The 26,590-nt window shown below is 41.7% G+C and overlaps 1 protein-coding gene across 2 annotated transcripts in view; it reads right to left on the minus strand.

The window, feature by feature from the left end:
- CACNA2D2 (calcium voltage-gated channel auxiliary subunit alpha2delta 2) overlaps positions 1 to 26,590 on the minus strand; it is a 1,401,889-nt gene that overhangs the window by 27,132 nt on the left and 1,348,167 nt on the right. For both annotated transcript variants that reach the window (XM_069206762.1, XM_069206763.1), the window contains 4 exons: positions 17,743 to 17,895; positions 6,397 to 6,449; positions 3,154 to 3,209; positions 1,234 to 1,357 (listed from right to left, as the gene is read on the minus strand). In XM_069206762.1, the coding sequence (XP_069062863.1) occupies positions 1,234 to 1,357; positions 3,154 to 3,209; positions 6,397 to 6,449; positions 17,743 to 17,895 (386 nt within the window). The remainder of the gene's footprint in view (positions 1 to 1,233; positions 1,358 to 3,153; positions 3,210 to 6,396; positions 6,450 to 17,742; positions 17,896 to 26,590) is intronic.

Below are 26,590 nucleotides of genomic sequence, written 5' to 3' on the forward strand. Positions count from 1 at the left end.
ACACCATTTTTAAACGAAGGGTAGCACTGAAAACCTCCTTGAAGTCACACCAGATAGAAACTGAAAGTAGGTAACCATAAATAAAATAACAAGAATATAGAAAGTTCGGTATCTAATTGTGTCTCCCTTTCAAATCGCTCAATATTTATTGGTAATACATCTCAAAATAATGCCGCTCCATGGATTACAAATAGGAAGAAGTGTTTGAATGAACCGGTAAGTCAATTCTAAGCAAGGAAAGACGTTGCTTCGGCTATAATAATGGAAGCCTAAGTCCATAAATGCACTTCATATGTTTGTTGTTGCTTTCTGAGGTGTAGGTTCAATTAGTGTGCTATTTACATTGCGCATGCCCATGGGAGAGACTCTCTGGTTAAAGTCTGGACTAAACAATTCAAACCACACTCACAACATATGCGGAAATGTGGCACTGGTTGGTGAGTTGTCATCTCAATACTGGTCCTTAATGAATGCACATAATTGTTTCCCTCAGCCATCACTATCTTACGATTCATTTTTGGTTCATTTCAGGTTGTTATTTGTTTATTCAACAGATCGTTAGTTATTGACTCCTCATTCTAATTGAAACCTTCTGATGAAGTGTATTGGCTAACTGAAAAGCATTGAGGTTATTGTAAATAAACATACATGAAGAATGAAATGTGTTATACTTTCACCAGAGTAATGCAAAATGAGTCAAGACGAACACACAAGTATAACAATATACTGAAGACCAATTCTCATTTCTTTGATCCTCACATGTGTTAGAGTTCCTCTCTCATCCAAGTAACAACAGCCAGAGGACAGTTTCTCTGTTCACAGTTAGCTGTGCATCCCTTCAGGCTCCCTTGCATCAGCATGAGGTTTATACAACAAATTGGTGTCATATTTGAGATCCATCCTCTCCATAGCAGTTGAGAAGCCTCCTTAGTAACCAACAGGTTGAACAGTACTACAATTCCAGAAGTCCTCTGTATTCTGAATTGGATGCCATCTGTTTGATGACTTAAGGCTTCCTTTATTGAAATGTCTTCCCTTTCAGATTGATGATTAGCTACTCCTAGGTAACATATGTTCCCTCATTCATGTCAACTTACTTGTTGGTATTCCTGACTGTTCACACATTCATCATTTACAGATGGGATGTTCCTCTGGCTAGCTGATAAGAAATCCTTGAAGTTAGATATTTGGGTTTCTTGCTTTTCTCTTTACTCAGGATCCTAAACATCTTACCTGGAACAGTTCCCGCAGTCGATCATAGAGTTGTAGGTGGCATTCACACTGCCGAAGTAGTACTGAGTTTGCTTCATCACACAACTCGTCTCACGAGTTTCCATGTTTTCTGCTGTAACATCATCTGTTTCAGAGCAAAAAGATCATCAAAGCCACATGACCACAACACGGCTGAATCATTCTCATATGCATACTAGTTACAATTATGAATCAGAGAGGAAATCTGAGAACACCTCAACTTTTGGTGTTATTAGAGAAAAGATTGGCCTGTTCGTAATTTTAATGGAAACACGCTGTCAAAACGTGAGGTCATTATTGAGAGAAATGTATGGTTATCTTATTACTTCAGGTAAAAAGTAAAAAATCACTGTAGACATGGTCTGATTACCACCTAGCTCACACCAACAATATGTTGTCACATGCACCGTTGTCGACCATTTCAGATAGGATGAATAAGGAAAATAAATCTACAGTAAAATTGGGGAAAGATAAGTGAGGAAACGCCAGTTAGAAAACTAAGATTGGATGGACTGCAAATTACAGATACAAGGAGACATTTTATTTACAAAAATACACAATAAATGCAGGTAAATGATCCTATTATTCACTCATTATTCAATGTAATTCTAAATCTAGGCATATGTTGAAATCGCACTTAGTGCAGTGATGAATTGAGGCCATTATGAGGAGTATTATACGATTATGCAAACTAATGAGTTGACACAGTATCTCCCTTAACTAATATAGTTACTTTACAAGAGTATGCCTGTTGGTTTTATTTCACTGTAAACCTTTATTATTTCTGATGATACGGATGTCTTTTGGGGTTCTGTAGCTTGTGAGGAGATTTAAGGGGGGAAAGGCAGAGCTATTGTGTGAAACTCTTTCAATCCACATGTCCGTGGTTGGACTGATCGTCATGGAAGAGAATACATTCACCTGCTGTTGTAGGACTCCAGATCCTCTGAGAAGAATATGGGTACTTCCTGTCATGTGGTATTTATGGCTGCACAGCTAAACATCATCCACAAGAACGTTAGAGTACCTTATCATGTATTCCATAGGCTGTGCAGAGATGATGCACTAACCCCAAGACAAATATATATGTGTGTGTGTGTGTGTGTGTGTGTGTGTGTGTGTGTGTGTGTGTGTGTGAGAGAGAGAGAGAGAGAGAGAGAGAGAGAGAGAAATTCCTTCAGCAGGTTTTATTATTCTGAATGCTTATTAAGCCAGGACAACTACGTTGTTTTGTGATATCAGATAACCAATGCCTATTAGGAAACGAGTTTCTCATTCAAGTTGTGTTATCATTTTAGGGCATCCTCATTGTGCAAACAAATGTTGTTTGGATATTTTCACAAGTTCCAGCTGCTTAAGAAGAAGTTTGAGTCCATGATGTTGTTTTAACATTTGTTGTAATTCAAGTAACACTAATGGGCAGAGCTTTTTAGGAATCAGGACCAGGCACAGATGCATTGACTTTCATCATTACTTTAGTTCTCCTTAACGTTGTGGCCGTAAAGAAGTCACCTAAACACACACAGGCCCAAATGTGGTAGCCATTTTACACATGGGAATGTAAGAACATTGACATCAAATCTAATTCACCCAACTGAGAGAACAAACTGAAACATACATATGTATAGATCAAAACATCAAAATCAGAAGCGAAGCTTTAAGAATCCTTTGTCTCTGCGGCAATAATTTGAAAGAGTGCAGAAGGATGTCCGCAAATGGTGTAATGATATTAAATAATGATATGAATGGCTCTGGAATTATATCATGTTATGCTTAAAATTTATATTTTTCAGAACATCTAAAATTTAGGACTTCAAAGGGAATACTTCGATGAAATGGTAATGAAGACAGATTAAGCATATATGTCACAGTGCCACATAAAGCAATAAGGAAGATACCCACCTGCCTGAAACCAGCTGGTATATGCAAATCCATAAAGAAACTGCTGGAACAAAGACCTGCGGACAAAAATACTTGTATGGTTAGTAAACAAATCAGAGATGATGAAGACCCAGGGTCCAGCAACTTAGAGGAAGAGGGCTGCATGACACATCACATACGAAATGACAGGTAAAAAGGCACAAAAACTTTGCAATCACAATATCAGTATAACTGTTAATGGCAATGTAAATTCCATATTCACAATTCACTAAAGTCTTGTTTGAGTTGTAATGATTGCTATTGGTCACAGTGCATGCAGTGCATCCAGTGAGAGCAGGTAGGGAATTTAGGGCAGAAATCCTTTATTACCATTGTTGGGGTCACAAAACATAGAATGGTTAATGCCTGCCCTCTGCAAACAATTCACATTCTCAAAGTATAGACTGTCAACATTTGACACTGATTGTGCAGCCTGTGTCCTTTGGGAGGTGCAGACACTCGCTCCACATCCACCGCGTACACGGTCCTATGGCAATGTTCTACAACAATATCCAGTGAAAAAATACAAAACAAAATTGTGCAGAATATCGATGACCACTATATTGTCAAGGTATGTATATATATAGATAACTGTAGATTTGCTCTTTTGACTTCTTATCCACATACCATAATGATGTTGATCACCATCAAGAACATGACATCAAACATGGTATTCAAGCAGGGAAACAAAAAATATCATTTGTCATTAATTCCTAAAAGTGATGTGTAGAATTAGCTAAATTTAATTATATTATTTAATAAAAACGCACTGTCACATTATTTTGTATTCAATGTAGATTATTAAAATATTTTAAAATTAAATAATAAATCTTTATATTTTTAACTATTTTGAATAATTGAATTTGTGTTAACATTATTTCCTATGGAGTTTTATATTAAGCCTCTGCCTCCATTACTTTCTATGGGAGGGTGCTGCAGTACCAGTTGATAGCAATGTGTGCTGCTGGACCTACTACCTTTTTTAGTAATAAATTACACTCATAGTTTGTGAATACTGAAAGTTGTAAACTTACTGAAAAGTGTAAAATTACTAAAAAGTGTAAGTTAGCTTGTGAATCTGGCTCTCTGGGTCCAGGGATAAGAGCTAGTTACCCAGGTAGCAATACTCCTCTAAGTGGTCAGATCTAATGGGGTGATTTGGATCCATTCTTTAAAAGAGCATAGATTCCAAATAGTGGGTTGAAGGCACATTATCCAATACAAGACTAGTAAAGTAAAGCACAACCAAGAAATACATGTATATGTACTCTCCTATTAAAATTGATGTAATGACTACTGGAATCCCTAGGTTGGGACAGATGTGTACTCGCCAGTTAAAATTAATGTAATGATTACTGGAATAGCTTCAAGCTTGTGAGGACAAACACCTAAATCAAATGAGAGAAACAAGCCAAAATGGGTATTGGAAATGTGAAAACATGTACCCTTAGGCTGGAGCAGAAAGTCAATCTTTAGGCAAATGTTCACAGTGGAATCAAAATGACAGGTCCCCATAGGACAAGAATACTATGTGCTTGAGGAACTGGGTATTGTGTTTCTGCTCCAGAATCTTCAGCCCAAATTGATGTTAGACTTATATACCAGAAAGAAGACATACTTAGAAAGCTCTGTGACAACAAAACTTAGAGAGTAAATTAGTGTTATGATGGGCATCCCGCCATCTGCTAGGGTGGCGAAAGTCATAAGCTCTGCTGGCCAGGTGCACTACAACTGTCTTATTTATAGATCTCAGCAGCATCTCCCCTGAAAGCATTCTAGGTTTGTTAATTGGGCCCAATATTTCATTCAGCCAACCGCTTGTCTTCTTTATTTTCCAAAAATAAGTTCACCAAGCAGGAGTTTGTACATGAAAAACAAACAACTAATAACCCTGATATCCACCGGATTTTCTCCCACAGTATGGAGGTTTTTTTAACTTTATTTTCAGTTTGGACTACAGGGCTTATTCTTCCATTTGTGAATAGGAAAATAAGTACATCAGAAATCCACCTTTAAGAGGGCGGATGATCTGAGGTACTTAGCCTGACATCCCGGTGTCTGTCGGCCTTGTGTCTAAGGATGCTGCTAGTTGAGATCACAAGGATTCCGCTGTTGGAAACAACAGTTTGCCTGACTCCAAGTAGAAGGGGAAGGTAGACAGAGTACTCCACCGCGTTTCTGGAGAAGTGCCTTGTCAGTCATACTCTCAATAGCCCCCTAAGGCCTTGTTTAACTATTGGATGGGCAGATGCTAACACAGCATAGAACAACTTAAAACCATGCCTGTGGGCTTTTAAAACAGTTAGTTAACTTATGCTATTTTTAGCATCAAATTACGCAGCACCCGGAGAAACTTTAGTAAGTGGGCCCTATGAGTATACTTTATCCAGGGCAGTAACTCTTAATGTTTTGACTTTTGTGTACCCCCACTACATTTTGGGAATCTGGAGACCTCCACTAAATCATTACTAGACTCCATGTACCCCACATTGAGCAATTACTGGGAGCCGGGGACCATGGCCTAAACATTTTTTGCTAATTTGAGCCGCAAACAATAGAAAAAAAACCAGAAAAAGTATTCATCAAACAAATATACAAATGATGAAATATGTTATTTAATTAGTAAACAATTATAAAAAAAATCTAAATGTTCATTTTAATGGATGGTTTGAGATTTTCTAAATTCTATTGAGGCTATTCATCGTCCATGCTATAGTCAGTTTGATGAACTTGCACTACTTTCATGAATTAATCTGAGGATACTAATTTGATTTTAACCTCTAATTTCAAATTCTATAGAATATTTTAAAAAATGTCACTTGTACACTCTGCCTCTTTACTTATAAACAATTTATTAATCTGCTACTTTTATTAAATTTTCTAAGCAGTTGCAGACACCCTGGGTAGGCTTTGTGGACTCCAATGTGTGCCCGGACCACAGGTTAAGAATCACTGGTCTAGGAAGCTTTTGGAGTCCTCTATACCTCAGCTATTAAGCCTTTAGTCTGACAACTCTTTTTACCGTAGACATATTATCTTAGACGTGCACATGCTTATTCATTTAGAACTGTTTCATCAAAAAACTTTACATTACCTTAATCTAGAAAGCTAGGTCATTATTGAACTATGTGGCCGTGACTCAAAGCCACCCTTCTGCCCTACCTAAAAAGGATTTACTCTCAAGACTCTAACAATTGAATGTTCACATATTAAAATATGTCTTACCATGTGGCTGCCGATGTCCACCAAGCCAAGTTCAGGAAGTCAGCTATTGTAGGCTGTGGGGAAGCAGAACAGTGCACAGAATTATTAGGTCTCAAAACAAGGACATCACCTAAAAAAGAATTGCTAGAAGTTGGACTATGTAGCCTTACATGAAATAAGTTTAGAAGTCTGGATCATATTAAACCCCCTGTTCATTAAGTAAATACGCTGCTTCTATATTTCAGGAGCAAAAGTACTGCTGAGTAGCAACAGCTACACTCAGTGATGGATAATTGGACTTCGACCATGAATTATGGTGGATGGTTCTATAGAAAAAGGGAGGGTAGACTAAATTGTGTTTCATTATAATAGAGCTATATAGCTGTTTGTTATCAGGTCTTATCAGGAACCTAATGTTTATTGAGTCAAACCAATTTATTAGTTTAGTCAAAGAAACCTTGGTAAGGACCTAATGGTACTACAGATTACTAGCAATGCAAAATCTGGAAATGTGTGAGCAACGTCTCCCTCAAGTCATTTAATTTTTGTCTCGTAGGCTAATGAGAGCATTTGAAACCATTTCGGAAAGTTAACATATTTATTGATGTGAACCTTATACCATTAAAAGATACTTACTACCTCACCCTTATTTTTATCCCATTCTCCCCCATTTGCCACATTCACCTCATGCCTAAAGACTCCTAGTATGCCTAAAACAGAGTGCCTTTTAATATCAGAATCAGAACTACATCCTAATGATTCCCATCGGTATATAGAGCATGTTTAAGATTAGGAATGAAAAATAATGTTACTTACTAGTAGCCCTAGTGCACCTAGCACAAATTAATAAATTAACAGAAGCTATTGAGCCGAAATAATGGATTGAGGAAGCTTATAAAGGAAAGGAGACTGTGTAATTAGAGAATAAAAAAACGAATTATGTGGATTTTCCTACATCTGTATCCATTCCATTCCCAACTCTCAAGAACCAAACCTGCAGGTGTTATTTGTATATCTTTTTGAAGTATAACTTGCATGTGAGGAGATTAGGAGACAGTAATACCGCCTGATGTCATTGTCACATGACTGGTTATGGCTTGTTTATAGATACCTCCGGTATTGATTCACATCCCTCTTTGCCAGTACGGCCTGGGTGACTACATGGAAGGAACAACAAAAGCAGCAATGTAATCCTCTAATAACACAAATAAGAGGCTTGGGTTTGAGTGCTGCTTGAGACTGGACTACAGTGAGCCCAGGGTTATCGTAATCAACAGGTCTGCATTTTACCCATGGTATGATTTCAATATCTAAGCTGTAATTAAAATTTCTAGGTTCTCAGAAGAATGCCCAGTAGGGTACATTGGATCTATATCTATCTGTATACAAAATCCAATCAGCAATAATAGAACTTTTCTGAAGACTATCTACTGTGATTGCTGACAAAGTGTTAGAAAGCTATTCCAGAATGCAGGTCCTGTACAGATAAGGGACCACTATCATCTAGGTTTCAAGAAAGATTTCAGTTACCAGAGGAAATGCTCTGCGGTTAAGAGCAAGATGTGTGGTTAGTGTTAGAATTGACAGGATCTCTTAAAATTGTTGGGTCATTTTTCCCTTACTTGGCTTTAGGTATTACAGAAACCATATTGATATGTATATTGAAGGACATATTGAACGTCCTTCACTATATATCTCAAGAATAGGTGATGGTAAATTCAAAACTATTTATCATCAGTGCATTGTTGTATTTCAGAGATTAACCTATAATCATTTGTAATAGCCCAGACAGGACTCCAAGACTATGATGCCCGGCCTTTCAAGACAAATCTTGAGCCTCCCTTTGTTTACAACATTTTGCAAACTCCATACCTACCTGCTATTTCTCAATTTCAGTTTTCCTGTTTCATAGTTTAAATCACTTCCATAATCATAAAAACTGTGGGTTTCTGTACCTTGATGCCTGACATTATGGTTAGAATAACACTCTCAATTAACCTTGATTGACTTATCTTTTGAAAGAGTTATGCCTCCAGTAGGAATGCACAATGGGTTACATGTCTTCATCTCAGATCTCAAAAATATATGTACACATTTTTTAAATAACATGTATGCTGCTTTAATACTTTCACATCCACCAGAAGACAATCTCCTGCAAAAGACTAACAATACAAATGCACGGTGTAATCTAATGAGAAATGGAAGTCTCCAAAGCCCTCCCACCCTAAATCACAAAAGAGCTGCATGCAAATGTGCATGTGATCCAATATATGAAACCTGCAGTATTAAGTATTCCAAATTATGAACATATTTTCCACATAATATAGATCAAATATAGATCTAGGGGTTGACATAGAAATGTAAAGTATTTCTGTGTAGTTTACAAAGCAAAAAGTAAGTATATTAACTTTGCAACCTCTACAGATAAACGCAGTTGTCACCAAGAACATTTTCAGAGTTAAAATTGTAATTGAAAAGGAACAAATGTGTTTAAACTTAGGTTTTAATAAAATGTCCAAGCCAATATCCTGATCCCATAGAAAATGTGATGCAAGCTAGTAGGGAGAAAGAGATGAAGAGAACAATGGCCTGGCAGATTATAAGACCCTCATTTAACATTTCATGGTCACGAAAACACATCCTGTAAGGAATAGCTTTACACACCATTATAAAAACCCTTGTGAAGAAACCCTATTAAAAATCCTTGGACATTCTGACTGAAGTATCTGTAAAAAAGGAAGTAATGGAGAGGGAAGCAGAGAGAAAGATATACCATGCTGAATCTAGACCATCAGAAAAAGAAGAGCCTGTAGCACTTTCAGATTTATAACCTGCATTGAAAATGCAGAAGAAGTAGAAAAGTTCACAAACCAGAAAATATTGACTGGAGCATGGACAGCCAATGTCAGTGCTGGCGTCAAAACCCCCAGCCATGGCAGGAGTCTTGTCTCCTGGCAAAGGACAAGATTCTGTAAATATAACAATGGATTGGGAATCTCAGTACTGGAAGAATCATCTACATCTGGTAATGCTCCTGAAAGAGGTAGTCAGATATATTAAGGATTAATCCTAAATTGCACTATTGAAGTCATTCATACTGATAATAAGGGCACCCTGAGATGCCCCATTAACTGTTTCTGACAGCCTTGCTCTCCTGTTCCTTAATTGTGGTAGCAGAAAATAGGAAATTCCAATTGAAGGGTTTGTCCTTGGATATCAGGTTTCTGGTTATTGATTGTATGGGGACAGAATTGGCAAGAGGCCTTAAGGATCTTCTTAGCACAGAATAAAAAGGATTGAATATTAGATTAATGAACAGGATTTCTCAGGAGGCAATAATAGCTTCGCCAAGATAATGGCATCTTTGGATTTACAAATATGGAGTAGATACCATAGCTACTTTACCACAAACAAACCTGTACGACAATCCCAAAAAATTAAAAAAGTCAAGGAAGCATTCTGTACTGAATGCATACTCTTCTGATTTGGCATTCTTCATCCAGAGAGCTACTGTCACATTCCGATGTGAGGGGTCTTTCTGGGATAGCCATTTATAAGGCTTACATGAGGAAAATTGCCTTCTGAAAAAACATGCCATCAGGATATTTTGATCTGGTTGCCATATGTGTTATGTGGTATTACTTATATGTGATGTGCACTTATTTAAAGATGAACTCCATGCTCACTTGTGGCAATTCTCTGGTGATGTTATGCATCTACTGGAGACAGTACCCCAGAGGATGAGGGCATGAATTTAGAATCAAAACCATCAGAAGATGATCGGCTGTGAAGGCTTAGGGCTGTTGGTATAGGCCTTGTGTGGGATCAAATCGGACCCTGAGACACATGTGTGGAGAAGAAAGTATCTAAAGAAACAGTCATGAGCAGAAAAATATTGTACGTTGTGAAGACAAGCTTCCAATTGTGAAGTCCTTTTGATAATCAAATTATCTTGTACTATGTATTCAATGGAAAATTAAGAATTGAGGAAAGAGGCATACAAATTGCAGAAATGGCGCAATATGTGGATGCGTATTGCAGGTACTTTTTTCTAGTGTCCCCTCATCTCAAATATTGAAAACTCAGAAGATGTTCTTACAAATCTGCCATTCAGTGGCACATTGTTCTCAAAGTTTTCTATGTAATGTGACCAGAAAAAGGAACTCTCCTTTATCTCTTACAGCATATAGTGCTGCAGTGCCTGTGGAGTAAATTACCAGTGGAAAGCAGGAGCTGAGGTGGCACCCAGCTCCACTATGCTGTCAGGAGTGGCAGTCTCACAATCTATAGTTTGTAAAGATATTTCTGTTTTCTTCTACAGACCAGGTTGAATTTTAAAAACACAACTGTTTTTGCTCTATACAGGCCCAAATTCTGAAATTGCTGGAGCACCAAGCCATAACCCCGTCAACAGAGCTGTGGGCAGTGCTGCATGCACCACCACTGGCAAGCCTCCTCCCATCAACACTGGTAGGAGATAATGCACTGACCATCCATCACCACAGGTGAAGCAGCTCACCCTGCCCTAAGAAGGCAGCAGTGGAGACATACCTGACGTATATAGAAGGCACCTGCCCTCTGCTTGCGGAGGATACACTGGGGAATGATGGGACACACCAAGAATAAGGTGGACAGGCCTGATACCCTCTCTCGCACGCCTACCTCTGATTGCTCTCCAACCCAAACACAAGAAGACTGTGTCCTCCCAATGGCAATACCACATCACACATATAAGCTGAATGTCATCCTTCAGGAGATTTGTGACTCATGAATAGCTACTGAACAATGTCTGAGAGTGCTAACAACCAACATCAGTCTTCTCAAGGATAACCAACAGAAAATGGCTGACAAAATCAAACAAAATGAGCAGACTCGTGCTGTCTTATTCCCTGCCCAAGCAGATCACTCCTCACAACTCAAACAACTGCGACGACAAGTGGAATAACTACAGGACCTGGTGGAAGATGCAGAAGGATGAGCATGCCGAAATAATATGTGCATTTTAGGGGTGCATGAAGGTGCAGAGAGCCCACAGGCAAAACAATTTTCTCAAGGGCTGGCTATGGACAGTGGTGATGCCCTCTGATCTGTTAAACGTCTTTGTTGTTGCGAGAGCACACAGAGTCCCACCAAGACTACCCATACCAGGTGCTCCTCCATGCTCTATGGTCTACACTGTCACTGTGCAGCACCAACGCGCCTCCTTCCCGGAAGTAAAAAAACACTTCCGAGCTGCTGGCCTCCAATATGCATTGATCTTTCCAGTCTGACTCGAAGTGATTCACAACCAGCAGACCCACTTTTTGACACACGAGAAAAAGCGGGAGACTGGATGCAACACTTTCTGGATTCTCGGAAGACCGTGCCCTGCTGATCAGACTCCTCTATGCCACAGCGAACTATGAGAAGAGGGTGTCAAAGCCCAGCAGAAAAGCCTGAGTCTGGCACAGCCCCATCCATTCAGCCTGTCCTGGGAAGACAAAGATCAGTGCTTCAATCATCAACTACATTGTGTGTGTGTCTCACAAACCCACCAGTTTAAGTTCCTTGCAGAGTAACGCTTCTGAATCAGACTCCACGAGCAGTGTCGTGCTATTTCCAATGATCACCCACAGACTTATTGGGCTGAAGGTTGTGAGCATTGCTGTCATGCTATCTAACTCTGTTAGCCCTGAAGAACGTTCTGGTAAATTTTTGTTGCTTACACAAGCTCGATTATTTCTGAATGGTGTAAATGCAGAGTATTGCTTGTCCTATTCAGAGCCTATCATTGTACTGTTGAAGTTTTGAATTAGACATGGGCTTATTAAAAACATGGCCTTCCTGTAAAATGGCCTGGGGCTGCTCTTGGTAATATGTTATTGGCGGAGTATACCCAAGCTATAAAGTTAGCTAGACAATGTCCTATCCTATCAGTGCATTGGTGAGAATTTAAGAACGAATGTGGACCCGGGTGCGAACGGGCTCTCTAAGTCGAACTGCCATAGTTTTTAATCTACTTTCTGATTGTCTCATGTGCCTATGCCCATTATTTATTTCGCTTTTTTGTTTGTTGATTGATTACTATATGATCGAATTAGGTTACATAACTGGACTGATATTTTGGGGAATTGTTTTACTGTTGGACCGGGTTGCCTGTTATGTCTAAAGGAGGTATGGACGACTGCAGCATGGGTTCTGGGACCCCAAATGGGAGAATTACGTGTTTAGATGTACACATCCCATGACGAATATACCATCATCACATGAAATGTGATAGGTTTGGGGACTACACATACACGACATAGGCCCTCATTCCGACCCTGGCGGTTTGAAACCGCCAGGGTGGAGGGCAACGGAAGCACCGCCAACAGGCTGGTTCCAGGGCTATTCTGACCGCGGCGGTAAAGCGGTGGTAAAGGGGAACATGGGGATTCCGACCCCCTTCCCACCAGCCTGTTCCTGGTGGTAAAACCCGCCAGGAACAGGACGGCGGGAACTGGTGTCGTGTGGCCCCTGGGGACGCTGCACTGCCCATGCCACCGGCATGGGCAGTGCAGGGGGCCCTTAACAGGGCCCCACAAAGATTTTCACTGTCTGCTATGCAGACAGTGAAAATCGCGACAGGTGCTACTGCACCCGTCGCACCCCTGCAACTCCGCCGGCTTCATTCGGAACCGGCTTCAATGTTGCAGGGGCTTTCCAGCTGGGCCGGCGGGCGATCTTCTGGAGATCGCCCGCCGGCCCAGCGGGAAAGTCAAAATGACCCCCGCGGTCATTTGACCGCGGTGCGGTCTTTGGGCGGTTTCCGCCCAGCGGGCGGTGCCCGCCACCCGCCGGACTCTGAATGAGCCCCATAATGTACTGGCACAACTACATAGGCATCATGACCATATAACATTCCTACAAGAAACACACCTTACCCCGTTTGAAACTATGAAGCTGCATCTCAAATGGAGAGGCCAACTGTTTCATACATCCTTTTCTGCTTACTCGAGGGGCACTGCTATTTGACTCCGTGCTGAGGTCCTGTTTAAACCTTTGGGCACCAGAATTGATACTCAGGGCCATTAGCTTCTGTTAAGGGGGGAATTAGATGGTAGTATCGTGCTGGGCTACATCTATGCATTCAGTGTGGAACAGGGTACTTTCTTGGCCCACTTATTGACAGCACCATCAAAATGGGTCATGTACCCATGGGTATTGGGAGGTGATCTCAACACTATATTAGACACAACACTTGATCAGTCCCATCCCCCTCTGCCAGGCTCAGCCCCCATCCAATAACCTAGAGCTCTGCAACAATGGATAGATGGGTGGGGGCTTGCAGACATCTGGCATAGTAGGAACATGGGAATGAGAGAATACTCATTCTACTCCTACCCCCATCAGCTACACTCCTGCCTGGATAGATTCCTATGTTCCTGACATCTTCAGCTGCATACCCCAAATGCTACTTACCTGTCTGGCCATAACCTATTGGAAATAAAGATAATATGGGAAAGAGTTTTCGCCCCAATTCCCTCCTGGCGCTTACAGCCAACACTATTGGAAAATTCAGCAATTAGGGAAACATTAGCCATGTACAGAGATACATATTTCTCTGAAAACACGAACAAGGTCGCACCCCCTTGGTAGAATGGGAAGCCTTCAAGGTGGTATTTAGGGGCATAGCTATGGGTGTGGTGGTGGGAGCCTGCAGGGCAGCGTTATGGGAACTGACACAATTGGAAGATGAGTTGGGATCCCTAGAAAAAGAAATGGCTAAGGCCGCTGACCGATTACGGGAAGCCAGGATAACCCACCCTGAGCTCTTGGAATGCCTACTCATAATTGACTACAAAGCCTATGCACGAAAAATACATACTGGAGCAGATAAAATCAGTTACAGTCTTAGCCCACCTGATTTGCCCAGAAACCCCACCCACTCTCACCATATCACTACACCCACCAAGAGACAGTCACAACACAGCTAGCAATCAATGAGGCATTTTGTGACTACTCTGCACAACTCTATGCTGCCCTGCCGGCACCAGACCCAGCGAAAATCATTTCCTTTTTACAAGTGATGTTACCAACTGTGACAGCTGTGAAACGAGAATCCTGCTAAACTTTGTCTCCCACAGCTAGGGCTTGCACGGGACCTTATACCTCCACCTCATATCAGATTACACGTGGGTTGCCACAGGGTTGCCCACTGTCACCTCTACTGTTTGTACTCACCATGGACCCTGTTGCGCAGCATATTCGAAAGGAGGATGCTGACTGGCGAATACTAATAGACCATATAACCCACTCCTTTTACTCATACACTGAGAATAGGCTACTGTATTTGAAAACTCCTCAAGGGGACATGAACGGACCAGTTAATTTACTGTCCGAATTTGGGGTACTGTCAGGACTGCAGATTAACACAAATAAATCTTGTGTGTTCTTCCTCTACACACTCATATGCAGACCCCACATTACAGATCGATTCCATTACCATACCCGTGGCTTCACATATCTTCCGATATTTATGGATCCACATATATAGAGAAACACAAGACATACTCAGGGACAACCTAGTCCACATCATCAACTCACTGTGTCACTGTGTTCACCGGTAGCATTCTTGATTACGCTGCCCCTATCCGTTGCAGGATGCTTAGCACTAGCAAATATAGTCATGCTATCCCTCTTGCTATACCACTTAGTCAATCTTTCAGTGGTAGTACCAGCCTGGACATACAAACTATTGAACACTATGCTTGTAGGACTCCTGTGGGGGCACCGGATGTTGTAGGGTCAGCCTAGCAAAACTACAGTTACCAACACACAAGCCTATTGAGTAGCTGGTCAGCTGCAGTGGCTATCCTACTGGCTAGCCAGCCGGAACCTGGTGGAGATTGAGTTCTCCATGGAAGAGATTGAACAAGGGCATCTCCATCGACTAATGTTTAATGGACTTGAGGTCCCACCTCGGTGCTCTCTCTTAATGCGCATAGCCATGACCTACTGGAAAATGGCAAAGACTTACACAGGCTTTATGGTCCCATATGCATTGAACATTCCCTTTTATGACCTCCCAAAATCGGGTGGTACACTGATGCCACGTAGGCTTGCTAAGTGGGAGCAGTGGGGTGACAACAGTGGGCTCAGTATTCCATAACGGTCTGTTATTGTACGAAAGCTTCGTACACACACATGAACTGCCAGACGATTTGTTTCTCATACACCCCAGTATCCATAGGTATGTCCACCAGCATTGGGCACCGACAGGAAAGAACCAGAAATATATGCACCACTGCAGGTGCTGCATTTAATGGGACATGGTAGGCACCGGGTGCGTTAGATTTACCATAGCCTATGGACGCACCTTCAGACATCACTCTCTTTCCTGAAAGCAAGCTGGGAAGAAGATCTGCGGTGTGACGCCAACCTCCTACACATGTTATGGACTTGTACCTCCCTAACGGCCTGCTGGACTGAAATCACCAAAGCCTTGACTGACCTGACAGGTATCTCACTCTGGAACACCCGTGCACGGGTCCTTCTTGGATTATTTTCTAGACCTAAGAGCTCCAAAGTTGGCATGTGTTTTATCGACCTAACTCTATTATTGGCAAAGCGACTGATAACTAGATGCTGGAAATCCACAATGGCCCCACAAGTGCCCCTGTGGCACGGGGAGGTCCTTCACTGAGGACAAGCGGATAGTATTGCGTTAAGATCGGAGGAATATACAGGACTGCAGAGGACACACATCTCACTTGAATGGGATGCTCTCCTAGAAAGGTTTCAGGCACAGAATGAATCCTCACATGGAGAATAGAGATTGGCTGTCAAGGCTACACATATGTCGAGCAGCTTAAGGTTCGGATTGCCCCTCCTTGAAAGCCCCCTTGACTATGTAAACAGAAGTGCACCCCTCCTCCTAGCGATCTACAACGTGGACAACCTGATGCTCTGTACCTCGAGGACACCTGCTACCCATGGTTCCATATGTCATACATTGCTGGGACATTTATCGCGTTCCAAACCTCAATTAACACTTGCTACTACACACTCTATTAAGCTAGGAAAATCAATAGGTGACAGTGTCCTGCTACGGGGATGAGTGGGCGTGGTTAAATATTGATTTGGTACTGATATGCAACCTGTATGTTAATCCTGTATACGACACCCTAACAGGGCATTCTTGCTATATCTCCTATAGTACACATGTTTTAAACTGCCTTTTGTGTGCCGATTATGATGTCTTTAAATTCAATAAAGTTTGTGATAAAAAATACAGGCCTAAACACACTACTTCCATAGATTAAGAGGTGGGTGGTGCAAAGCTGTGTTTGCATTGCAGGAAGGTCAACTTTCAGTGCAAATAGCTCTTGTATGTGAAAGTTGCATCTTAGTTCTGTTTGCATAGCTTTGCACCACTTTTGGGAGTGCTAGCATCGGAGCACACATTTAGGAAATTTAGGGTCAAAAGATCTTCAACTACAAACAGGTTACAGTACAGACAATTGTAGAATTGGCACAGGACAGGTAAGAGGTTCTTTCTGGATTAAGGCAGTGAGTGGCAGAGCTAGGAACAGGATGAGGCACTTAGGAAAAAAGTGATATCCACCAAGGTTACACATTGGTAAAGATAAGTCTTTGGCAAGGTGAACGAAACTGTTTTGCTGTTTCATCCAGCGTAAATAGCACAGTTGTGTTAAAATGAGATACCATGAGTGGAGGCATAGTTAGAAAGCAGGGACATACTAACTGCACAGTCCACAAAAGAGTTCTTAACTTATTGATACCTGCCACTAAACCACAGTTAAGACAGACAATAGAATATAAGCAGGGAAATACTTTCTCAGTTAAGATGCATAGCCACTGGCTGAGCTGTATTAGACAGATACATGAAGGGAGAAAGATATCCCTTTGATGAGAAACTGTGAAATATCAGCATTTTCAGTACAATGTGGCACAGATATTTGATCCCTTTGTCAAGATTAACTACAATCATGCACATATGACAAAGATCCTTCAGTAGACTACTGTAGCATTATGAGTGGGGTATCTTAAGCTGGTTCACAAAGATTCCCATACTGGTGGCTATATGTTCTCTTGGTTTAGATGCATGGGGGCACTGCTTCCTCCAAAACAGATTTTTTATTCTAAATATATGCTCACCTACAACTAAGTCCTCTTCAAAGGCTACTTGTTTATGCTTGGAATTGCAAAGTGGACACTCAGGACATTATTCTCCCTCACACAGACTATTCTATAAGGAAACAAGTTTAAAAAAAAAAAAAAGTCTGCAAAGACCTCTCAATATGTCAAATGAATGTTTTCATATCTGCCCTTAGAGTGCATGCTAATCTGTCCTTTACCTATACAATCACAATTACTTTCACTTACCACAAAGACACCTCTGCCAGCAGCACCGGTGTTGATCTCTGTTCTTGGGGCGCACACAGACTGATAGTCAAATGATTCCTTGCGAGTGAAGAACGAGTAATTGTAGAGTGCAAGCATGAGGTTAGCATCGACCTCGCTGAAGAACCATCCCACCTGGAACAGAATCATTGAAGATGTGTGAGAAAGGCAACAGGGGAAACAGGGATCAAGGGAAGGGTGGACAGATGATAGAATAATTATTTAAAACATTGTTCTCCAAAGTAGGTCTAAGAAGAATAGATCAATATCAGATTTTCAGGATAACCACTGACTATTGAAATTAGCTCTTCAAGGTCTCAGGAGCGAAATGACACTATAGGAGTTATCTCAGTCTCTCTTGCTCACTTTATTGTTGTCAGACCCCGTACGAAGGGAACAGAGGGTAGACTGGGGCTACTGGGCACCCAATCATGGTGCCTGACGTTTTTTGACACTGGTGTCCAGAGGTCCATTTTACTGAAGCTCTGCAAAGTGTGCCAAATACAACCCCTTCAACACCTGATTCTCAGGGTAGCGAGGGTAAGCAGTCCCAGGCTTCTCAGGGAGGTGGTGTGGGGAGCAGGAGCTCAGAACGACACTTTCAACCAAAAAACTCAATAAGTTATTGCCTAGACTATTGGTAGTCTTTTGAGTTAAAGTATTTAGTAACACAGCGTTACTTCACACTAGGCAGCGCAACGTGGAGAATGCAATACAGGGTTGAAATATCGCTTGTGTTCAGCGGCTAACCCCTGTAATGAAGTTCCACAGTGTGAGTGATCTCTGGCGTTTAATCAGGAAAAGAGAGCAGGCGAGGCTTAGGTGCAGCCACTCATTCCCTCCAGGGTGTATATGCTCCCAAATGCTCACTATGATTTCCCCTTCGTGCAACATTCCTTTGGAAAAAGTCGTAGTTCTAGCAGCAGGCTTAACCTGCTTCTTTGTCTTTGGAAAGCACTCAGGGCCTCATTATGACCCTGGCGGGCGGCGGAGGCCGCCCGCCAGGATCCCGCCCTCCAAATTACCGCGCCGCGGTCAAAAGACCGCGGTGGGTATTACGAGTTTTCCCCTGGGCTGGCGGGCGGTTCCAGTTAAACCGCCCGCCAGCCCAGGGGAAAACGACCTTCCCACGAGGATGCCGGCTCGTAATCGAGCCGGCGGAGTGGGAAGGTGCGACGGGTGCTACTGCACCCGTCGCGTATTTCACTGTCTGCAAGGCAGACAGTGAAATACATTTTGGGGCCCTCTTACGGGGGCCCCTGCCGTGCCCATGCGGCAGGGGCCCCCAGGGGCCCCGCGACCCCCCCTACCGCCATCCTGTTCATGGCGGCTTTCCCGCCATGAACTGGATGGCGGTAGGGGGGGTCAGAATCCTCATGGCTGCGGAGCGCGCTCCGCAGCCATGGAGGATTCCAATGAGCAGCGGAAAGTCAGCGGGAGACCGCTGACTTTCCGCTTCTGACCGCGGCTGAACCGCCGCGGTCAGAATGCTCATTGGAGCACCGCCAGCCTGTCGGCGGTGCTCCCGTGGTCGGTGGCCCTGGCGGCCACCGGCCGCCAGGGTCAGAATGACCCTCTCAGTCTTTTGCCCCACGCATACATGCTTTTGATGGCTGGAGTCATGGCAAAGCACGAAGGACGAGTGCAGTGCTCTTGATTCTACGGGGCTTCTGAGCTTTCGGAGCCATGGCAGTGGTAATGGTAGGAATGAGAAGACCTCAAGGGATCTCAGTGCATCAACTTCCTCCGCCAAAGTCAGATCATAGGCAACTGCAGCCCCTCTAGCCTGGGTGCACAAGAGACACTGGCTGGGCAAATATGGCATTTGGGCCCATCTCAACCTTGCATTTAACTTCGGCAGTTGTGGTCTCAAGGGCAATCAGAGGGCACACCCTGGCACTGCTGGGGCCCCTGGTGCTAACGTCCATAGTGGCAGCATCAGTTTCTCACCTGGAGTGGGCTGACAATATCACATGATGCATGCTTTCCAAACTTGACAATCTTCTTGACAACGAGAACCATTTAGGGACACCCCTTTCAATCGGGTCAGTCCTGGCTTCGCTCCCTGGAAGTCTCTCACTCTTTCCAGCTTTTCCCCATGCCAGGAACACCGGGCTTCTCCTCATGCACAGTTTCTCCTCCTGCAGGGCTGGGGATAATCATTCATTCTCTCTCAGCAGGCAGGCACTCTTCTAGGCTCTAGAATTACTAGTAGTGCCTCCAGCAGAATGTACAGACTTCAGGTGATGTCACGCCACCTCTAGGACCTCTATCGGTCATGCAGACACTGGTCCGGCTCTCACAGCAGTCCTTTGAGAACTCGGTGGAGCATTCCATGATCACGAAGAACTTGGAGCTGGAAAAGTGGGTCGAGTTGGCTCCCATGTTTACACACATCCTCCAAACGGGAGATGTGGATCCACTGTATAGGGTTTCAGAACCGATGTGGGCCGCTTCTCTTTCAAATGTCATTTTAGGCTGCTCTTCAGATTCTCTTCAGACACTGCTTTGTGGAAAGTAATGGCTTGCTCTGCAGGTAGCAATGAGACTTCTAGTGAAGCCACAGGCACCAGGAAACCCTGCAACACTCTAAATTTATAAAATATTGATTTGATGAGCTATTTAGGGTAGGGGCACATGCACTGAGTTTGCACTTTTTTTTTTCACAAACAGGCCGCAGGTGTTGCAGCCTACTCTGAATGTTTAAATCGAACCCAGCAATGTGGCTCAGGTCTTCGCAAAAGGCGCGAGAACCAAAATCATATTTTTTTCACCTGAGTTCAACTTACTTGCCTAACCGTCATTTTCTAGTAGTGCGAATTCGCTTTTGCAAATTAAAAAAATATGATTTTGCACTTGTAAAACTGCATGTGAGCAAACTGATATACATCAGAATGTTGTGATATTACAAGGAAGTAACTGGGCTTCCAGACGTAGTGACTGAGCATTCCAGATTGAGAATGCTGTGGAAATACAGTGAACACTCAAAAGCTCATGATTATGTATATTTCACGAACTTTTCAAGGGACATCCACACCATAGATGTTATTGAAAATGCACACCTCTAAAAGGGAGGAATAAATCTCTGTCCATTTTAGAAGTGTAGGGGAGGGGTTTGCCCATGAGAAAAAATATTTTCCCATGGGAAAAAAGGTGATCAAGCCAAAATGCGCTTTTGCTAGGCATTACATGTAGACAGTTGCACACCATGTACACTTAAACGTGTCCGACTACTTACATTTGTGAGCATTCCTGGAAAGTATAATCCTCCACAGCTTCTCAAGAATACTCCCGAGGACGTGCAAAAACTGGTAAATCAACTAAATGTTAGCTAGATGTGAATCTAAAAGTAAGATTTGTTTTCAGGCCTAGCATTAGCCAAGACCTTTTGATTTTCAAAAATACATGTACTATATACATATTTAAAGGGCCTTTCTGCCAGCTTTCTTCATTAATTTGTCTGTTTGTGTGGTCATTCAACTTTTTGCTTCTGCCCACTACTGCATACAGGATGGGGCGGAGGGGGGTAGGATTACTTCAGTCACTAAATAACTTCCCCCTGAGTGTCTGCATTTTGCTCTTAGACCAGAAGTAAATCTGCACACAAGCCAGTTACCTTCTGTTTTTCTGTTTCTAATTTATTACTTTGATGTTCCCTTTGTGTTTATAGTCTGATGTGACAGCAGTTATAACAGTGAGCCAAGTGATGGCACAGGCCACATTTCTTATTTGAGTCCCTGAATCTGGCTAATGCTGTTATAAAGTCCTTTTGGAGTTTCCTTTATCTAACTGCTGGTATTTCACAGCATAACAGATGTGTCCTGTATTAAATTGTCAAAAGCTTCAATATTATACATCGGAATTCATAAGCAGACAATTCTTCACAACACGTTTATTCTGGGCTCAATTTCACCAATGGTTCTTTAATAAACTCTGTCCAGGAAGAAAACCATGGTTTATCATGTTTAATCTGCAGCACTTGTAACACTTTTTCCCTTCTTTCCTTCCTTTCTCTTTTTTTCTTTTGTTCATTCTTTCTTATTTCTTTCAATCTATCCTTTTCCTTTCATTCCTTCTTTCCTTTTTTCTTTTATTTCCACTGCCTATTCTCCTAATTCCATTCCTTCTTTCCTTTTTTCTTTCTTTCATTCATTCCTTCTGTCCTCTATTTTGTAATTCCTCCTTTCTTCTCCTTTTTCACTCCTATTTCTTCTTTCTGTTTCTTGATTTCCATTTTCTCTCATTACTTTTCTTCTTTCTTGCTTTCATTCTTTCTCTCCATTTGCTTTATTTTTTACTTCCATTACTTCTTTTGTGCTTTCCTTTTAATTTCCTTTATTCTTTCTTGCTTTTTTCTCTTGCCTCTTTCTTTCCCTTGTTCTTGCTTTCATTCCCTTTTTCCTCTTTCTTACTTTCATTCCTTCTTTCTTACTTTCAATTCTTTCTTTCCTTCCTTCTCTTACCTTATTCTTTCTTTCATTTTTCTTCCTATTTCTTTTTTCTTTCCCGCTTTCTCCTTTCTTCCCTGCTTTTATTCTTTCTATAACTCTTTCTTGCTTTCATTCCTTCTTTCCTGCTTTCTGTATTTGTTGTCTTTCTTTATTCCTTCTTTGTGTCTTTCTATCCTTTGTTCTTTCATTCTTGTCTATTCTTCAATCTAGTCTTCCTTATCTTGCCTTCCCTATTTCTTTCCTTCTTTTTCTTGCCATCTTTATTTCTTTACTTCAGTCCTTTTGTCTTTCATTCCCTTCTTTCTTTTGTTTCTTCAATTCCTTCCACTTTTTCATTTTTCTGTCTTTCATTCATTCTTTCTTTTATCATTCCTTCATTCCTTCTGTCTTTTTAGTTTCATTGATTCATTCCTTTTTTCCATTTTCTGTCATTTTTCCTGACTTCTTTCTTGCTTTCCTTTTTTACTCATTCTTTCAGGTCTTCTTACTTTATTTTTTCATTCTTTTATTTCTTCTTTCCCTTTTTATTTCCTTTTTCATTCCATTGTTTCTTTCATTCCTTCTTACTTGCTTACTTTCTCTTGCCTTCTTTTTTCCATTGCCTTCTTTTTCCCTTGCCTTCTTTCTAGATTTCATTCCTTCTTTCTTGCTTTCACTTTTCACTTTTTCCTTCTTTCTAGCTTTCATTTCTTTCGTGCTTTCATTCCTTCCTTCTCACTTGCCTTCTTTCTTGCTTTCTTTCTTTTTTCCTGTCTTTATTTCTCTTTCTGTTTTTACACTTTTTTCTTTCCTGCTTTCATTCCTTCCTTGCTACTTTCTTTCCTTCTTACCGTCTTTCTTGCTTTCTGGCTTGCTAGCCTTTTTTCTTTCCTTCCTTCCTTTCTTCTTTCTGTCTGTATTTCTGTCCTTTGTTCTTTATTTCTTGTCTTTTTCTTTCCTACTTTCTATTCTTCATTCCTTCTCCCCTTCCTTCTTCGTTTTTATTTTCTTGCCATCTTTCTTCTTTCGTTCTGTCCCTTTCCTTCTTCCTTGCCTTCCTTGTTTATTTAGTTTCTTCTTTCCTGTCTTACTTTTTCCTTCTTCACTTCTTTGTTTTCCTTCTTTCTTTCCTTCTTTCTCAAAGGCAAAAGGCTTCCAGGCAATGGTACAACAATATACTTTTTTAGGTCCATGTTAGCCCAAAAAGTTTTATTTTACTAAAATTATGTGTATGATTTATTTCATCATCATCATCTTATCAGTTCATTTTGGGTGCTCGCCCATAAAACAAATAATACATCATCACAGATCATACACTGTACGTCAAAAAAAATCAGTAAAACCTATAGACACAATAAAAATAAAATAAAATCATCCTAAACATTGATAAGAGTAATAGTTGATTACATATCTTATGATACAGTACAATCTCAGTTTAGAGTTTTAGCCCATCCATTTCCTGTTTGGTTAGTCAGTACTAACCAAACAGGAAATAGATATCGACTGACCCCACAAACAATAGGCTCACTCAAATCAGAGAGCAAAATCCTGTAAGCCCCTAGATATCGCCTTACACCAATATTGTTGCATAGGGGTTTCATTCCAGAATCGGTGCAATTTATTTTATCTTCGGCAAAAGAACAAAATATGTTCTATCTTCTCGCTTGCATACCCACAATACTGACATACAGGTGTTATTTATTGATGGCCCAGTTTTCAATTTGCACACAAATTCGTTTACTAGAAGACTACCCAGCCTAAATTCAACAAAAAACTTCAGAGATACAGAAGGGTATATGGCATCTAGATAGGACCCTTTCACAGGCAGTGGCTTTCGATCTCAAAAATCCGCCACCAAACTCCCTGGCTTAACCTTGAAGTGGCACTCAAAAACACTCTGCTGCCAGAAGTCAGCGATAACCTGGCCCGTGGCAGCTGAGCCTATCAATTGAGGGCATGACCAGTACTCCCCGAGTCCCAGGATAACAAGATGGCACTTGACAAATTTAAACCAGGGAAAGGTGTGAGCCTTACTTAGACTCAGCACCTCCTTCACAGCCAGCCTATAGTGGTGAAGCTCTTTCATAGACCATAACCTTACCATAACAAGAGAGGGCTTAAGACTGCCAAATCTCCCAACCGTTTTAGCCCTAAATCAAAACATAAAGGGACAATTGGATTACTCTGGGGGAGAGAAAATAGTGACCCGATAAAGTTGTTTCCTTCAACTGTCAAGGCCCTGACATTGGAATACTCACACACTTCTGCCCCATATAGGGCAGCAGTCTATCTTTGCCCTATAAACCTCTACCGCAGGAGAAATAGATTTCAGGGTATTCCCTTGAACCCGCTTAGTAACGGTCGAAGCGTCATATGCCAGCCCTATTCCAGTTTTCTCCATATGGGACTTCCAAGATCTAGATTGATTGATTCTTATCCCTTGATAATCAAATTAATCCACCTGCTGCAGCATTTCCCCTTTTATTCTGAATCTCCCTCTGCCGATTAAAAAAACATAATGTTTGTCTTGGTGGTATTAACGTCTAAACCACTGGCTTCGCAAAAATCAGCAAACCTATCCAAAAGATTCCAGAAGCCAGTTGGTGTACGAGAAATCAAGTGTCATCAGCAAATAACAGTGCAGGGACTGATGTATCTGCCAGTTTCGGAGAATCATGGACACACACACAAAACAAATCAACAACATCGTTTATATACAGCGAAAAAATGGATGGGGCCAAGACACATCCCTGTCAGACTCCACAATGGACTGGGAGTCAATTCTGTTAGATCACCCTCCATCTTCCATCTCACCTGAGCTGTTGTAATATCGTGAAGCCTTATTAGAATGTTCAATAAATTCACTTCCACACCTAAGTTGGCCAGTGTAGACCACAAAAGCCGCTGCGGGACCAAGTCAAAAGCTGCCCTTAGGTCCACAAAGGCCAAATAGAAGGGATCCCCAGCTTGCCTCAAGTATTTTGAAACAATGAGTTCAAACTGGAAGATTTGGTCAACAGTGTTCACCCTTGACCTAAACCCCACCTATAAGGGGGAAAGAATTGAGGCCTCTTCCATCCGATCCTTTAATCTACACAATACCTGCTAATAAAGATCTTCTGAAGAAGATCCATGAAACTAATCCGACAAAAGTTATTTGGTATACTGCTATAGTCCTTTTTATAAACAGTTACAATTACTACATTGGTCCAAGAATGTGGGAGAGTTCCAACTGCCGCAATCTAATTTAAAAGTCAATTAATAGAGGGGTCCCAAACTAGTGGGTCTGAATGGAACAAACCCCAAGGAATCCCATCCGGTCCGGGAGCTATACCCAGAGGCATAGCCTGGATAGCTTGGTGGGTTTCCTCCAATGAGAAATATAAAGGCCCAAACCCGATCCCTGTCCCATAGACCCATTAGCTGCTGTTCTATCCCCCTAGGCTTCATTGGAGGGGGTGCATCGATTTTAGAAAATGGTCTACCTATTGACGGGGTTGAACTACAAGTTCCAATGGGCTAATATATGGCAAAAGGTTTTAGAGTCCCATAAATGGGCAGCCCTGACCAACTTTATCCAGGTACCATCAATTCATTGCTGCTTTTGCCTAGCAGTTAACTGTTTGTACTGTTTCCTAACAACCTTAACCCTGTGTTGGTCCCCACTCCTAATAGCCCTAATGAGCTCACTCTAAACTTCCCGACATCTCTTGTTATACGATTTAGGGGTATACAATGATGGAGCCTTCCCAACACGATACCTGGTAGTCAGAGAATAATGGTGCATGGTGATCGCCTGCTAAAAGTTTGTCTTTTGAGCTCATACTCAAGCACTTAATAAATGTGTTGTAAATACTAATCAAAAACTCCCTGTCTACACACAACTTTGCCAATTTAACCGTTTTCCTTTTGTTGATAAAGTTGTTTCTCGGCCCCTGAACTATTAACCTACCTGAGAAAAGCCTCCTTATAAAAAGTTGCAACCCAATGTGGTTACTATCTGGCCGTCTTACATTTTCAAAATCCACTGAGTATTGCCAAAGTACCAAGTCCAAGAAAACATAATCACTTTTTCTTTATATTGACCCACTGTTAAAGATGGGACAGCACTTAACATGTGAAGGGAATCTTCCATTACATGTCTGTATCACTTGGTTCAATGTTAAAGACAAAAGGCAACCTGGGGCCAAGACAAAAGATGCTCTGACCCTAAAGCGGGAATGCCTCTAGCCAAGTCATCATTGCCATAAATTGATTCTAGCCCTTCTAAAGGTTCAAAGGTGGTATTGAAGTCACCTGCCAAGAATAATGCATACCTTTCTCTCCTATTATGGAAATAGCAATCCAGCATCCCAAAGTAGGTCACTCCCTGTTGCGCCGTGTGGTGCATTATAGATGTT

This window comes from Pleurodeles waltl, chromosome 9 (assembly GCF_031143425.1).
Source record: "Pleurodeles waltl isolate 20211129_DDA chromosome 9, aPleWal1.hap1.20221129, whole genome shotgun sequence".
NCBI lineage: Eukaryota > Metazoa > Chordata > Amphibia > Caudata > Salamandridae > Pleurodeles > Pleurodeles waltl.